Source organism: Vidua chalybeata, chromosome 17, assembly GCF_026979565.1.
Source record: "Vidua chalybeata isolate OUT-0048 chromosome 17, bVidCha1 merged haplotype, whole genome shotgun sequence".
Classification (NCBI taxonomy): Eukaryota; Metazoa; Chordata; class Aves; order Passeriformes; family Viduidae; genus Vidua; species Vidua chalybeata.
Window position 1 is genome coordinate 8,910,544 of NC_071546.1, and position 17,255 is coordinate 8,927,798.

Below are 17,255 nucleotides of genomic sequence, written 5' to 3' on the forward strand. Positions count from 1 at the left end.
ACAAATTCCTCATTTGTAAACAAACCCTGATCTGCCTGGCAGTTCTGCTTTGTCGTTTAGAGCTCTGCCAGCCCTGGGGAGGTGACAGTGTGGGAGCAAATTAGGGCTGGGGTGGCAGCAGAGCTGCTGTCACGCACTGCAAGGGATGAGCACAGCAGGGCAGGCACTCCTAACGCAGCTTCCTCAGCAAGCCTGTCACTCTCCATGAAGTTATCAAGATGCCCAGGAAAAAACAAATCAATCAGAAATCCTGGCTCAAGGGTGACTTGTGGACACCTCGTGTGTCTCCTGTGCGAGGGCAGTAGGTTGTGTCTGGATACCTGCTGTGTCTGTTTCTTGCAGATTTGGTGTGGTGGAAAAAACTAATATGAGGTGCAAAGGAAAAAAAAAATCAGTCAAAGAATAGTTAAAGTGAATAGAAAGGGGAAAATATTATTCTGTTAATATTACAGCAGTGTGCAAGCACCCCGAAAGGGAGTAGAAGTCTACGAACTTCTGTTCTGCCCGTCAAGTCAAAAAGATCCAGTCCCCGCTGGAAGATTTGGTGTGTTGAGCATCCAAGACACAGAAGAGGCATAAAACAATTGTTGGGGCACTGGTGGTAAATGTTCTCTTTGCTCCACTTTTCTTTTTAACACCATTTCCTGTCACCTGATTTGCCTTTGGATAAGTGTTTTGGTTTCTGTCTGTGCTCCTTGGGTTTGCAAAGGAAGGTGGGGTTGGCTTTGGCCAGCCTGAGAACCTCAGCAGGGCTAACACTGGGCTGGGAGGATGAAGGTGGCATCTTCCCAATGACATGGATCACCCACAGAGGGACAGTTTGCTGTGATCTCACTGCTCATTACAGATGCAGCACGTAGAGGGCTGTGAATGGGTCTTATTGACTTTCTCCTGATGGGGTGTTATATGTGGCAGTGAAATGACAGCTCTGGGAGATGTCCTCCTGCATGTTTATGGGCTTGTGCTCAACTCAGAGTCTCAAAGTGGCCATTAATTGGGTTTATGCTTGCTGGGAGGTTCGTTACCTGATCTGAAGAATGTAATAAGGGATGTAAGAGCACTCCATCTTTCACTCAAGAGGAGAGCAAAATAGATAAATATAAATATCTGTATATTATAGCTGGACAAACAGGGACTGAGGCTCTGTTTCCTCCTGCCACTTCAAGCTGTATGGTGGTTAAGCCTGAGTGCTTCCAGGAGAGGCAGTGAAAAACAAAACCTCTCCCCAATAACAAGCACTACTCATTGCTTTTGAGGCAGGTATACTGCAGGAAGGGCTTAGGCTGGTGTGACCATTGCCTCAATGTTGGACATCGTTATTTTTCAGTGGTTATTCCTCCTTCCTCTTCCTTGATGCCTGGCAAGGATGGAAATGCCAAGCTTTGCCCAGCTGACCTCTTGCTAGGCCTTCCTCCAAGCTTTCTGGGGTTTATTAGCAATGATTTGTGCTTTAAGGACTGGTGAGATTCCTGAGTCATCCCCTTAGGCAGGGAGCTATTTATTTCAGTGTGTGTGTTACACTCCCTGGGAGTGGGTGTCTCTCTTCCGCTTTTGGATCCTGCCCTGACACTATATAAAGACTCCAGGCTTGAATGAGCAACAAAACCAACCCTCAAACTGGCTCCATCCTTTGGAAGATCCGTGCTGCTGATCCCGTCTCTCCTGGCTGCAGGAGCATGGCTGTTTGGAGCATGGGTAGGAGCTTGCATGGGATGTTTGTCCATCTCGGGGTGTGGAGCTGCTGGGACAGCTCGTGGGGACCTGAGCGCGCTGCATGTCCTTGTCCAGGAGCAGCTCTTGCTCTTCAGTGGCTCATGGCTGAGGGGGAGGTGGGATTTGTACCCTTTTTTTTTTCCTCCAGAGGTTTCTGTGCTGATCCTGCTGGGTTTTTGATTAGTGGGGTTTTCATTATTTAGAAGAGATGAAGTATTGAGTGGCTGTAAGTCTCTGCTGGTATCAGAGCAGGGACTGGAGGTGCCATGGGCTAACATGGGTGGGCTCCTCTGAGACACTGCCAGTGCAGGAATTTTGTTGTGTCCTTTTCCCCAGGATGGGCCTTTCCAGACACACCCCATGCCTGCAGAAAGCTGTCCTGCAATGAATCTGGGGGGGAAGGAGTAGCACCTCCCTGGGACCGGCACAGAAGCCAGCGTGCTAATGGCAGTGCTCATCCAAAAGCTGACTTCACACCCAATTAAGCATCACCCTGAGCCAGAGGGACAAGTCCTCATGTCATTATGTCTTGAACTCAATTGCTGGCACTTCATGAGGGCTGTGTCTCCACAGCCTCAGGGAACGGAGCATTTAATCCGTATCAGCACTAAAGAAACTTGGTTAATGTGATTCTGGTTTGGTTCTTGTGGGTAGGGGATGCACATCTCTGTCACGGTCTTTTTCTTAGTTATGGCTATTCCTGTAAGGAAGGGAAAAGACTTAGCGAGAAGGAGAATTTCCTGAGCTTATTGTCTGTAATTTACCAGAATTTTGCATTGAATTTTTCTTCTCCAAGTTTTCTTCTTTTAATATCTTGATGTTTTTAATGCTATTCTTAATTAGCAGCTTCTTGCTTATCATGCCAGCTAATGAGGGATAGGAAGAATTTCTGCACTGACCTTTTGTAGCTGATGATGTTTTTCTTTTCTGCAACAGAAAACAGATGTAATTTGAAACTTTCTCTGAGCTGCCCCTCCAGACCCAGAGGCTGCACTCTCCCCCTTCTGATGCAGTTGTGGGTGGTGGGAGCACCTCAAGTCATATTAAATGACACAGAGAGAGCTGCTGAGGCTTGGTGCGAGGATTGGCAGATTAATGGGATAAATAGAATCATAGAATTGCATTAGAAGGGATTTTAAAGCTCATCTTGTTCCACCCCCCTATCATGGGCAGGGACACTTTCCACTATCCTAGGGTGCTCCAAGCCCTGTCCAACCTGGCCTTGGACACTTCCAGGATGGAGCAGCCACAGCTTCTCTGGGCAACCTGTGCCAGGGCCTCACCACCCTCACAGGGAACTATTTTTTCCTAATATCTGTCCTAATCCTGTCCTCTGTCAGTTTAGATAACACCATGCAGGCATCAAACTTGGTTTTAAATTGGGGTTGTAAGTATAGGAAAAGGTAATGGAAGTGTCTGAATAAAACAAATAAATAGGACTGTGAAGTTATTTCTATCCTACTGTTTTTACCAGATGATGGGGATGTAAACATCTACAAGTATATAGGGCATATCCCAGCCTCAAGTCTCCACCCAAGATTTGGAATAGCCAAATTTAGGAGACCTACTAATAATTCAGGGCTTGATCTTGCCTGGACTTGGCCCATCCTTATGCAAGAACTTGGGCACCTGGGGAGCACCTCCATCAAACCTGCCACTTTTGGTTCCCCTCTTTGCAGACAGCCTTTTGAGGGTGTGTGTTTGGCAGAGAGCACTGCCCAAACCCCAGCTTGCTGTAGATAAACAGGCTGAACCTCCAAGAGGAGTTCAGTCCTCTCTGGCCTTGCTCTTCCTCCCTTGGGAGGTGATGGCCATTGAAAATCACCGAGAAATTCATGAAGGTATTGAATTACCTCCCCATCTGTTTCTGGGGAAGCCCATCTACCCTGCAGCCACATCCCTGTGGGATGTGTTGGGAAGAGTGGCTGGAGTCAAACCTGAGCCTGTGATGGCATTCCCTGCTGGCTGCAGTGGCCTGGTGGGATGTCCATCCCATCTGGGAAACACCAGGGCTGGCAGAGCCCAGGGCAGCAGCACAGGCCTGACGGGCTTGCTCACTCATTTTGCATTTACTAAAAGACAGCAGAAATTAAATGAAGATTAATTAAACTTTTTTCCCCCCTCCTTCCTGCTTCCTCTTGCTCTTTGCTGTTTCTAGGAAAGACTGAAAATATGTGCTGGAGAGGAAGCTCAGTTCTGAGCATCCTTTCACGAGTGCAGCATATGGCCCCCATGGGACTGCAGGGAAAGGCCCTCTAATTATGGGGAAAGTCCTGCGAGGCCGGGTTACACAACCAGGATGGAGCTGCTCCTGCTTTGGTTTAGCAGCAGCCTGAGGATGCTGTGACTCCAAATACTGTGACTTCCACGGTGCCAGGTTATAAACTGTGCTCTGGAAGTGCTGTTCCCACATCCCCATCACCTCCTCCTGCAGCTGAGAGTGGCCCTGGCAAACCAGCCTGTCCGTGTTAGACCCAGGACTGCACCTCTGGCTTAGAGGGAGCAAGGAGAAGGTGCAGATGCAGAGCAGGAGACCCAGGGCCAGCTGCAGATCCAGCCAGCTGCTGAGCTCAGTGCTGGTTTCCTGTGGCTCCTGGAGCCCGCAGTCCTGGCTGCGGATTGCCGTAATTCCCAAGGTCAGATCCGTGCTCGCTGCCTGGAAGGAAGGGATGGTACCTGCAGCTCTGCAGGAGATGGTTTGAGCAGCACAAACCCAGCCGTGGTCCTGCTGTTGGTATTCCCTTGATGGAGCAGGGTCTTGCCCCACAGCTGGGCACATCTGTGTGTGCCTGTACCAGGCACCTGCAGCATCCCCGAGTGGAGCTGCTGGATGTGACCCAGGCGGGTGATTCCCTGTTTTTCCAGAGAATGAGCTGTGGAAGCTGCCTTGGGAGTAAGCTGGGAATTTGATGTGGGATCTCGCTGCTGCCAGGCTGGCTCCGATTTCCTCTGGAGCCCAGGGGAGAAGCACCATCTCCTTCTCCTGTTCCCAGGCTAAGCTGCAGCAGCTCTCGCAGGCAGCAGTACAGTGATGCTGCAGGGCTGGGGGAGCTGCTGGGGGACTTGGATCACGCCTGAGAAAAGGGGGTTAAAAGCAGGTTTTTGCAAGCCTTTGCCTGCCATTTTAAATGGGAAGGATGTTTCCCTGGCAACGAGATGGATGCTTCCCAGCAGAGCATATGGCTTCCATCGACTTTGATTTACCAGCGTGTTGAAATGGCAGCTAGATAATCTCACTTCAGCTTTACTGTGTCCATGCCATGCATCCCTGTTCCTTAGGAGTCTTTAAAGGATCCAGCCCCTGCAGTGCTGCCCCTGCTCCTGTCCCAGGGCTGGGGCTGCTGGGGTCCCGTGCCAGGGCTGAGTCTGGGGACCTTTGCAAAGAGGGACCTGCACAGAAGACCTGAGCATCACGCAGAGCGAGGAGCTGGAGGGTGGGAAGGAAAAACCTTCCTTGCCTCTGTTGCTTTTCCCCAGCCAAGCAGCTCCTCCTCCTCAGAGATTATAATCCACAGACTTCTCTTCCTATTCTCCTCTCTGCTTTAAATCATTTTTAGATGTTTTCCACCTTTCACCACACAATCATCTGCCTCCTGCAGCTTGCTATTTATTGTTGTGTTTACTGGCACAGGGAAATAAGGAGAGGGAACAAACCTGTCATTTGCTGTGCGGGGGAACATGGGGGAGCTGCTTTCTGAGAGCTCGTGGCTTTCCCAGGCTGGCTGGTGTGTGCCAGCCCCATGGAGCTCATGTGGCAGCTTCCTTTGAGGGGCAAAAATGGGGGAAGAGGTTCTTATCCTCACTGCTGCCCATCACTGAGGCAAACTTGATGAAAATCAGCCAACAGGTCCAAATTTTAGGTAGAGACAGGGAGGCAGCCAGACACAGAAATCGTGTGAGGCTCATCCATTGTCAGGAAATCCACAGAGGTTTGGTCACCACCTGCTTGGTGCTGTCTGAGCCTGATTCCCATCTGCCCATGTCTGGGTGGTTCATAGCAACGAGCAGCTATGAGGGACAGGCATGGGGTTTGGGAACTGGCTGGGTAATGTAGCCTTAACTGAAGTGAAGAATTTGTGCTGGCCTGTGAACTGTTGCATTGCAGGGACAGCTTGGAGGGACACACATCATTCTTCCCTTCTTCCACTGATGGAGGTTTTGGGGGTGTTTTGGGTGAGGTAATGTCACCTTTTTTGCAAGTATCCAGGTGAGCACAAAGGCCCTGACCTGAACGTGCTGGCTCCCAACCCCAGCTCTCAACCCTGCTTGCAGCAGGGCCCAGAGCTGCCCAGAGCTGCCCAGTTCAAACGAGGCTCCCTCATTAACTGAGGTTGCCTTAATTTCCTGTGGCAGGGCCATGGCTTCCCTCCGCTTTCTGCAGGGTTCAGCTCTCTGGGCAGCCTCTCCCTCTGCAAAAGGCTCTCGATGTGTGAGCTGTGCTCTCCTGCTCCCATCCACACCTGGCCATGCACCTGCAGAATCTGGGTTATGCCAGGGAAGAAGAAGTGAGAGGTGACAGAAGTGATGAATTGTCCTTTAGTGCTGGGTTTAATGTATCAGGTGCAAAGAGAGGCTGTGCCCTGGCAGACCTGGCACTGTCTGTGCAGGTGTCATGAGCTGCTCTGAGCCAAGGAGGTGCCCATGTGGGTGGTGGCAGGATGATGTCCCCATCGCTCCTGGGGAGCACAAATCTGCATGCTGCTCAGGGAAACTTTGCTGATGGAGAGGAAAAGGTGGAAAAGGACTTTTGAATTCAGAGTTGCAGTTTTGGGAGACTCAAAATAGTTCTGTTAGTGGTGAAGTTAAGCAGGGATTGACTGGCAGCTGGTGTGATGTTCTCCTCTCCCTGCGGCATAACTGGGCTGGTTCAGCAATTTTTTAGGGCTAAAGAGCACTGTCTTCTAAATGCTGAGCTCTCCAAAGATCCAAGTCTGTTTTGTGTCCCTTCACCCTGGGCAGCTCTTCTGGGCTGCCTGTCTGCATGGCCCAGATGCTGCTCCTGGAAAAAAATGTTCCCATGCTGACAGGAGCAGCTTCACAGGCGTGGAAACATCAGGGCCGTGTTCTGCCACCTCTGCTGTGGAGGACCATGATATCCTACCAACGTGGGGAAGGCATGCAGAGCTCCAAAACTACCACAGGCCCTTCATTTCTGTTTGTTGGACCTAATCCTGCATTCTCTTTGCCAAACTCAGGTGTCTCTCAGGCATCGCAGGGTTTGGACTCAGCTGAGCTGGAGCCTCTCCTGTGGCAGTGCAGCCCCCTTGGCTTTCAGGGGATTATTCCTGATTTGTGCTGGAGTGGGTGAGAGGGAACATCAATCCCAATTATTGAGGCATTCCTGTTATTTCTCAGGTTACATTTTTTTTACCCAGTTTGGGGGTCATAGTCTTTTGTGGACTGAAATCAAAAGGCTGTAAAACAATTATTTTGCACGTTGGCTGTGAGCTCCTGCTCATTACCTGGGACAAGAGAGGTAAAATTAAACAGATATTGAATTACCAAACTCTTAGATTTTATATGGGCAGTTTGCAAATATTTCCTTATTTTCCCCAAGACTCTGTTAAATAAACAAACAAATGAACAAATGAAATTAGCAAGGCTTTGGTAATCCCTGCATTTCACACTTTGGTGTTATCCATTAGCCTCTGGTTCTCAGAAACCACATCCTTGTCTTCTAATTATCAAGGAATGAAGCTGGGGGTGAGCCCTGGGAAGTGACTGGGGCATCTGAGTGCCTTCAAAATTGCCAGTTCTCCTTTACTTTTAGCTGGGAGGGAGCCCAAGAGCAACAGTTCTGGGGTCCTGCTTTTACAGCACAAGCCAAGGGCCTCACCCACGGGGAAACTGAGGTTTTTAAAGGCAGCACAAGGATTTTGAGCTATTTAGTTGCCTTCTGTGGGTCTGGACAGTTCAGGTGGCTCCTGAGAGCTGCTGAGCCCCTGTGGCAGCAGCTCCCTAAGGATGCTGAAGCAAGGATTTTTGGTTTTGAGGTGCTGAAATTTGTGGTGCTGTAGAACTAGTGCAAAGTCAGAGGCGGAGAAGGGAACCTGCAGGATCTCAGGGGGATGGAGCTCGTCCTTTGTGGGCAGGAAAACCTCGGTCTCCAGCTGAATCGCTGCTTCTGGGACAGACCTTTGAAAAAGTGGCTACTATTCCTGTCTGCTGCAGGAACCAGCTCGATTGGAGACAATCGTCCTATCTGCAATTAGACCAGAGCCTATTTTTGTAAATCACGTTCCCTGGAGGAATGTTTAGATGAGATGCAGCATTACATTTTATAGGGACAGCTTTCTTTTAACCCAGTTCTAGAGCTCACCTCAGATCGAGTGATTTGCCCAGGTCAGTCAGAGGAGTTTGACCTCAGCAAGAGGAATTTTAATTCCTGCATGCTCCAACCATGCAGCATTTCCTTGGCTTCTGAAATTTATTTTTCTTGAGGTGTTGCGGAAAAGCAAGGCTTAAGAAACAGAAATAACTTGATCTTCAAATAGGGATAAAGGCTGGATCAGGAAGGTTTGTATTTCTGTGTTCACTAGCAATGATTTCTCCAGGGTGGGGAGGAAGCAGAGGCTCTTTTGGGGGAATACCCTGTGGGATGAAAGAGAGACAGTGCTCAGATTTCAATCTGAATAATGTGGGTATTGCATGAGACAGCAACTTTCCCTCACATTAAAATCAATGAACATGATCTGAATAAATGCCTGCACAGACATTTTAAGAATTGCTTAAATGTCCAATATTTTATACTCTTAATTTACCTCCCAATGCACTGTAATTGCACCGTGGGCTTTAGGATTCTCTCCCATGAACCATTTCTGCAGCTGCATGAATGTATTTCTCCCCACCAAATTTTTTGAAAGAAAGCCTCAGCCCAGCAGAGCTGGATCCCAGCAGGAACAGACTCTTCTGGCAGGTGCACAGGCTTGATTAATACTTTGGGTTTTCCTCCAGACATCTGGCTCTTCTGAGGCTGCGTGTGCAGGGTGAGGAGAATACGCAGACAAGCATTTCCAAGTGATTCATTCTGGCTGAGGACAAAGCAGAACATTGGAGCTAGAACTTTGCATGCAGTCATTATTATTAATAAGGCTTTTATTCAGCCTGAGTTAAATGATTAGAGCCAGCCTGTAAAAAATCCAAGCAATTCCTTACATTTAACTCCTTTTCCCACTGTAAGTGTTCCGATCTTGATCTCCATTCCCTGGCATTTCCAGACAGCTTTTGTTCTTTGAGGCTTCAATCCAGAAAAGCTCTTAAGCTCAGTCTTGCTCCTAAGTGTGAGGATACACAATCCTTTGCTGGACTAGGGACAAATTATTTCATGGAAACCCAATTTCAGCTCAAATTCCTGCAGTCCATGGGTTTGGGTCAGGACTTGGACACTCCTGTTACAAGCAAGGGCAAAGGGCTGGAGGAGCTTTTGGAGTGGCAGCTGATTTCAGAAGTGGTGGATGTTGAAGAAAAAGTTTCCTAAATCCTGCTTTTATTTCTGAGAAATGTGTTTCCTAAATAGAAGGGAGGCAGGGCAAGAGGTTTTCTTCTGACTTGGTTGTGCCACTTTGTCATGCTCTTACAGGGGGATTCCACAGATGTGTGGATGTGGCACTTGGAGACATGGTTTAGTGGGGGCCTTGGCAGTGCTAGGGAAGGGTTTGACTCAAAGATCCTGGAGGGTTTTTTCAACCTAAATCATTCTGTGATTTTCCTTCCCATCCCAGGGCCAGCCCTTTAACACGGATCTCTGGGAGCTGTTTCTCTGTAGCCTGGTGAAGTCTCACTTCCCAGCACACCATCTAAAGCCTCGCTGTGCACACCACAGCCTCCCCTGAACACTGCTTTGCTCCTATGGAGATGCTCCAGTGCTCCTTTTAGACCACCTGCTCCAGTGGAAGGTGTCAGCCCCAAGGCAGTGGCTTGGAATTAGGTGATCTTTAAGGTCCTTTTCAACCCAAACCATTCCACAGTTCACACCACAGTTTTCAGTGCTCTTTATGGCTTTGTACAAGCAAGGGGGTTCTTATTAAGGCTGCTCAGGCATCACCTGAGTGCACTGAGAATGCACAGGAGGTGTAAATGTTGTCCCAGACAGGCCTTTGATAATGATTTATTGAAGTTTATAAACCATGACAATCCCTGTCTTGGGGCCAGCCACTGTGTTCATCACAAACATCGTTTCCTACCCACACGGATGCTCAGGGATCCTCCAGGCTCATCCAAGGAGCAAAATCTCAGGAGAGAGGATGGGGGTGAGCATGGCCAAACCTGAGGGGATTGAGAGGCCATCAGGAGTTATTTTTGGGAGGGAGAGCATTTATTAAGGCACAGCACCAACAGGCAGACAGAATTTGCCTTGGGAGATGATTTTGGCTGAGACCAAGTGATGTGGGAACCCGGAGTGAGGTATTTAGGCTTCAATTCAGCCTTGGAAGTGAGCAGCCAGGTTGCAAGTCACAGCAGGATTGCTTACATGAATAAAGATGATGGATGCTCCTGGCTAAGGGTAGCTGCCATATGACAAAGTTTTTATCCCTGGAAAAGTCATGGCTTTCTCAGCATTTTGCTTCTGATTCAATGGAGGTTTCAATTGAGCTGCAAATACTCCCATTCTGATTTTGAGGCTCTCTGAGCACTAAGAGGCATTTGCCAATCTCTGTTCCTCTTTGCTGTGGTTGCTCTTTCACCTTCAGTTATTGTCATTTCTATATGTTCCTGGCCTTTGATTTACATCAAAGTTTTAGGTACTTGAACTGCAGGGTTTTACAGAGCCCACAGCAAATGGATTTGCTGGGATTGCAGCTGGATTGCACATAAGGATCAGTTTTATTTTAGCACAATTACCAATGCCTTGTTTACACCCCCAAAGTAATTTTCAAGTGTTTTAAATGTTTTAAGTTGCTTTTCATTGTGCAGCTCTTGAATGCCTGTTGTGAAATACTCCTTCCTTTCCAGCTTTGCCCCTTCTAATTAAACAGATCATTACCAGCCTTTCCCAATTCCAGGGAAAGCCATCAAAGTGGCCAACAAGCACAGTGGCTCATTACAAGCTTCTGTCACCTCCTTGTGTTGTATCCATCCAGTTGCTAATTAGTGGTGCTCCATCAGAGGAACCCCAACATTTCTGAATGTCAGTGAATGTTATTTGAATATGAGTATTTCAGGAATAAATTTAGAGGCCTTTTAAAATTCTTATGTAAATGGGCATGTAGATTCCAAGGGGGTTTCTTTTGGAAGGCAAATTAGATGATTAACCTGAGAAGCTTTATGATGATTCCATCATGTGCTTTCACTGAGGAAGGGAAAAAAAAAGAAAAGAGGACAATTTTTTGTGTTTCATGCATTTTAAATATTTTTATTTCAAAGAGGGGGTTCAGTGATTCCTTTTTCTGTTGCTAACCTGAAGCACAGTGGATATGAAATCTGGATATGCAGATTCTGTGCTGGGATTTAAAAATTGTAATAAGAAGCTTGCACGGGTGTTTTAAGTCAACATAACCTTTGGATGTAAAGTCAGACTTTGGAAGTCTTTGGATTTACTGGTATTAGCAGCAGTCAGATTTGCACAGCTGAGTCTTGGCTGAGCTTAAAGGTCTCAGCAACATGTGTGAGGGATGTCAGAGCAGCAGGGGGCCTGCAGGAATGAGAGGTGAATGAGAAAATGCAATGAGGTGTCCTTCTCCAACAGGTTGGAGACAGATTTCTCCTTCCTGTCACTCTGGAGAGGAGACAGTGGTCCCAAACAACCCTGAATCTTGCCTGGAGTTTTGGGGATGCTGGCTGCTGACTCCAGCCACGCATCGGGCAGGACCTGTCTGCTCAGGAGGAGGATATTGTCTTCTCCAATGTTCCAAGCAGAACTGGCATCTTCAATGTAAAAATCATTAGATGGGACCTAATTAATGTTCCTTATTGCAAACTAACATTTCCCAGAGTCAGGCTGCAGACGTAATTTACTTTCATTAGATATGTAGCTTTAAAAATTAGATTAATCCCAACTGCTACACTATTTATTGGCTTGTTTCCCTTTCCTTAGCTATCCATTATGGTCTGAAGCCCTTTCCTGATCTGTCTGGGTAGATTAGGTGGAATTAAAGCAGAGTCCAGCTTCCTGTTCCCCACTGCCCTCCCTCTGTGACAGCTCAGAGGATACATGCCCTGATGTGCACGTACCTCTCAGCTTCCCTCTTCCACTCCTCTGTCCAAAGGGGATCTGCAGATCCCTCAAAGCCTCCCAGGAGCCAGACAGACCTGAACCCCCCAAGTGCAGTTTCCTTGCAGAAAGGTGCCATTCTCTTGAGTCTCCTTTTCCAGCCCCCCAGAGGTTGGTGGGCCACACGGTCAGGCAGAGGAGCTGCATCACCGTGGAGCTATTCTGGGATGCGTGTGCAGCTCATCCTGTGCTGATCCAGAGCCTGCATCCCTTTCTGGCAGGACTGCTCCTTACCTGCTGGCTGGGACAGGGAGATCCCTTACCTGCTGGGACTGAGCCAGGACAGGTTTTTGTCCCTGTGGGATTTGGCCATGGATCTCCCATGCTCTGCTGGAGAAGCTGGTGCATTCCCTGCTGCCTCCTGTGCTCGGCAGAGCTGTAATTAATGCTGGCCCTGCCAGCCTGATCTGCATCAGGTCTCCCTGGCAATGGAAGCCCTGGGGAGCCCAGAGTGGAAATTGCAGCAGCTCTGAGCTGGCCCTGGGGAGCTGAGGAGCACGGGGAGGCTGGGGATGAGGCTGCAGGGATGTGCTGGAAGGGGGAGAAGCAGCACCCAGGTGTCCAACTGCTCCAGTAGCACCTGGAGCTGCCCCAGCTTTCCCCATAACCACGGCGTGCACAATCCATCATCGGGATTTGAAGTGATAAAGCAATTTCTATTCCTTATTTTCCCCCCTGTCCCATCAATATCTGTCTAGTGACAACTTAACATGCAGGAATCCTCTTTTTTTTGTCGTGTGTCCCTGCCAGGACTCATGAATTGATACTGGCTTGATTCTGGATCCATCCAAGGCGAGCAAACACAGTGTGCAAGCCTGCCCTGATATTGGCATTTTGCTTTCAGCCCTTCCTCAGGCACTTTACAGTGATGTTTGGTCACAAAAATAAATACAGCTCACATTCTACTTCTTTAATCAGAAAATGTAGAATTCTCTTTTCCCTTGATCCCTTTCCATTATAGTTTTTGTTTGTTTGTTTGTTTGTTTTTTTCCTCTTTCTTCTCTCATTGATTATTCATTTGTTTCTCACTTCAGCATAGAAGTTTGCAGCAAAATCTGGGCCATTCCAGGAGTGCAGCAACCTAGTTGCAGCTCCTTCCCTCCTGGAGTGTGGGATTCTGCTCTCCCTGTCATGGTGTGGGCAGCAGTGGGGCCCTTCTCCAGCTCCCAGGGCATGGCCCCAGCAGTCTGGAGGATGTTGGGCTGGATGGATGGAGCCCATCTGACTGCAGGGCAGGTTGTGGTGGGATTGTTTATGGCAAGGGTTTTAAAAGACCAGCCTGGGGAGAAAAGATATTGAAGTGGGACCTAGACAAGACATTGAGTGACATCGTGAGTGGGATTGCAAGTGAGGTTTTCTTACTCTCCTGAGGCTGTTTCAAGTGTCTGCACACCAAGTCTGGTGTGAGAAGGAGAAATTTGCAGTGAGAAATCAGGCAATTTTCTGCTTGATGCTGGATTCATCTTGTGGCTGATAAAGCTCAGCCTTGGCTGAGATGGCTCTGAAGGTCCCTTACTTCCAGCAGTCCCTACCTCACCACCACATTTCAGCCGTGGTTTGAATAAATACTGCAAATCTGCCTGTTTTTGCTCATTACTGTGACATTAATGGTCACTGCAAAGCCACAGGCGTGACCTGGCGGTATGAAACTCCTTTTCTTTATTCACCAAAAAGCAACAGCCCCCACCAGCAGAACCAAACCTTATAAATATTCACAATGCAGGTTGTAGGAATGTGAGACAAAGTCAGACAGATGAATTATTTAATGCTCTTAAAGAATGCAGCTTTTAGTTTCTCCTTGCACTGGCCTACTTTATTGTATTAGTAAATCGATCCCGAGTAAATTAATTTCCCTGCTTTTGTTGGAGCAAGCAGCAGGCAGGGGTGGCAGCCTCCATCCTTGAGCAGATGCCAGGACACCTCAGCAGCTGCGGATTCAGGCGCTGAGTGTCAGAAGAGAGCCGAGCTCCTGTCACTCATTCTGTGCCCTTTGATTTGCAGCAGAACATCCAGCACTGGGCAGCCTTGATGGGGGCAGGCAGTGAGTGACAGGCTGGGATGGCACTGCCCGGGCTGCTCTTGGGAGGCTGCCCATGGATGGAGATGTCAGTGCTGGGGTTTGAGCATCTCCCTGATTTTGTGGTAGATTAGACATTGGGAGAGCTGATATCAAGGCTGTATCCCCACAGTTTATGGCAGGATGAGGCTTCTTTTGTCCCCGAAGAGCTGGGACAGAGACCAGCTCAGCTCCCCTCCCAGTGCCAACAGCACCAAAATCACGTTCCCTTGGGCTGGATCAAACCCCTCTTCTGTCCCATGTCTGGCCACAGAAGAGCAGACTGACAGCCACCCACCTCCCAGATGCTCTAGCAAACCCAAAAAATCACCAGTCTTTCCAGGCAGTGGGGAGTTAATGTGGAGTACCTGCCTGAGAAAGCAACATTAAATCCACCCCAAAATGTCCTACTCTGGCAAGAATTGCAGCACCACTTGTGTGTGAGTTTTTGTGGATGTAAATGCATAAGTAGAGCCCATGGTGTGAGGCCGTGCTCCTGCTCCTCAGCCAGTCTGCTCCCCTCTTATCCCAGTTAGAAATGTCCCTGCTCGTTTGGTTGCTTTTGGATGCTGAAGGAGCTGACGCTTCCTTGGAGAAAAAAAAATGCCAGAAGTGATCAGAGCAGCCATCTGGAAGGGGAACTGGATTGGCACTGGCCAAACTGGGGATAGTCCAGTGGGTCCATCCACACATAACTCTTCCACTTAGCTACATGGTGGTATAGCAGCTGTGCAGTAAATACTCAGAGAGAAATATATCCAAAATTGCTCTCTGAGTTAGATGGATGAGTATGAAAATTTACTGCCATTAAGACTGACCTTTTCTCTCTCTCCCTTTTTGTGTTCCTTAGTTTTCTACTAGTGTTCTCCTGCCTGGTGCTGTCTGTCTTTTCCACCATTGATGAGTACCAGAACAGCTCAGAAGGGGCCCTTTACATCCTGGTAAGTGGGGGCTGACAGTGAGGTACTAACACAAGGTCAAAACCACAAAAAAACCCTGAGACAGGGGGTGCTTGAGGCAAGAATTTAAACTGTCCTTTGTGAGAAGTGGACCACTTGGGCCTGTGGGCCAGAAATGGGGAAAAAAAAATTTTAAAATCTGGGGTTGCTGGATTCACCTGTGTCCTCTCCTTTTGTCTGTTTTCCTCTTCCCCATTCCTGCCCTACATCAAATCAAAAGGTGCTCCAGACTAAATAGGGCTTCACTGAGTTTGACACATGAGAAAGGTGAGACAAGATCTCAGAGGGAAGGGAGCAGGCACAGGATATTCAGGTGGAGATGGAAAGAGATGGAAAGAGATGGAAAGGGATGGAAAGAGCTCACATGGCATCAAGGGATGGAGGATCTACACCATGCCTGCACCAGATCTCCCAGCACACACAGGCAACCAGCCAGTTTTCTAAGGAAAAAGCTGAAATCCCCTTTTGTCATCCTCTAGGATTATTCCCGTTCAGTGATTCCCATCTCTGCTCTTCCCTCTGCATTAACCGAGTTGAGTCCTGGAGACTGGTGCTAGGGAGACAACGAGGTGTTCATCAGTCCTGTGATGGGGGAACAAGCACAATATGAGGAGGTGTAAAACTCCAGTTCATGACTACAACGTGCAGCACCTCTCACCATGCTGGGGAGGAGGAGGGAAGACACAGAAGCAGAGATCTGATGATCTCTCAAGCCTGGGCTCTCTGTCGAGTGGTGCAGACTGCTCAGTGATGTATTTTCTGAGGTGCATTTTTCTGAGGTCGTGGGTTTGTCCTGGATTCCGGAGCGTGCTCTCCACCATCCTTTTTTCCTCACTAATGGCACTGTCCTCCTCGCAGGAAATCGTCACCATCGTGGTGTTTGGGGTGGAATACTTTGTGCGGATCTGGGCCGCCGGCTGCTGCTGCCGATACCGGGGCTGGAGGGGACGGTTGAAATTTGCCCGCAAGCCTTTCTGTGTCATTGGTAAGAGTTGAGTCCCTGCATGAGATCTCCCAATCCAGGATGGCCATTCCGAGCACTGGCTTGCATGCTGCTCCAGTGTCTTGCATGTGTTTTGGGGGTTAAACTTCAGCTGCTTCATGGTCACCTTGAGAAAGGGAAAAAAAACGCAAAGGCAGAAGTCCTAATCCATGGCCATGCTTTTTGTTATTCATCACAGGGCTCTCCCTGTTTTCTGCTGACCTGGGAGCCATCCCAGTGCCCTGCATACCTCAAGCATCACTGACAGCTGTCCACAGCCACAGAAACAGGGTTTAGCCAGGGGAAGCTGAGCACAGGAACTGGAATCCTGCATCCAGCCTCCACACCAAATTGTTCCCAAGTCATTGAGACTCCGTGTCTCACTTTGCCTTCCCTGGTGCTGATGAGCTGCCTCACAAGGGAGTTGTGAGACTTAATTAATTATTGTTTGTAAAGCACTCAGTGAGTCTCCTGTGAGAGACACAGCACATCTGGGCACAGCAGTGATATTTTCTGGGATTAGAAATGGACAGAGTGGCCATGCCCTTCGCTATGGAGGCTGCCTTTGGGAGCTGGCAATGGTCATATGCAAGATTTCAGTTTATTCCACAGAAAAACACTCCTATAAAATTTGTGTAGCAAATCAGAGAAGAGGGAAGTTTATGGGATTTTTGATAGGTATTGAGCAAGATTTTTTTTCTTGGCCAATTTCTTGGACTTTCTTTGTCCTTAAGCACTTTAGGATTACTATGGAGGACATATGGATTTTCATTCCCAGAGTAGATGGGGGAATTCCCTGCTCTGTGTAACAGGCAGCTATGGCTGATAAAAGAAGGGGTCTTTGGCAATGTTAACACTGAATCAGACCAAAATCCATTTGCAGCATTTGACCCATTTTCTATGGGGATGATGACCATGGAGAAGGAAACCAGGATGTTCCCACAAGGTGTGCAGTGGCTGCTTTCCTCCACTTTCAGATTAGTGCTATGTCCTTCCAGCAGGGGATACAAGATGGGACCCCCATCACACACAGCCCGAGGCAGTGGCAACACCATTCCCTTTGGTGGTGATCTGGCAGTGCTTCCTCACCCTTCCCTGCCCTGTGTTCCCTCAGACATCATGGTGCTGATCGCATCCATCGCCGTGCTGGCGGCGGGGTCCCAAGGGAACGTCTTTGCCACCTCGGCACTCAGGAGTTTGAGGTTCCTGCAGATCCTGCGCATGATCCGCATGGACCGGCGCGGCGGCACCTGGAAGCTCCTGGGCTCTGTGGTCTACGCACACAGCAAGGTGAGCAAGGCCCAGGCAAGGACGTGGAGCTGCTCTTTGTGTTCT

At 48.6% G+C, this 17,255-nt stretch overlaps 1 protein-coding gene across 6 annotated transcripts in view; it reads left to right on the forward strand.

The window, feature by feature from the left end:
* The window catches only part of KCNQ2 (potassium voltage-gated channel subfamily Q member 2), a 63,344-nt gene that overhangs the window by 7,501 nt on the left and 38,588 nt on the right, over positions 1 to 17,255 (forward strand). For all 6 annotated transcript variants that reach the window (XM_053958515.1, XM_053958517.1, XM_053958516.1 and 3 more), the window contains exons 2-4: positions 14,830 to 14,920; positions 15,797 to 15,923; positions 17,035 to 17,210. In XM_053958515.1, the coding sequence (XP_053814490.1) occupies positions 14,830 to 14,920; positions 15,797 to 15,923; positions 17,035 to 17,210 (394 nt within the window). The remainder of the gene's footprint in view (positions 1 to 14,829; positions 14,921 to 15,796; positions 15,924 to 17,034; positions 17,211 to 17,255) is intronic.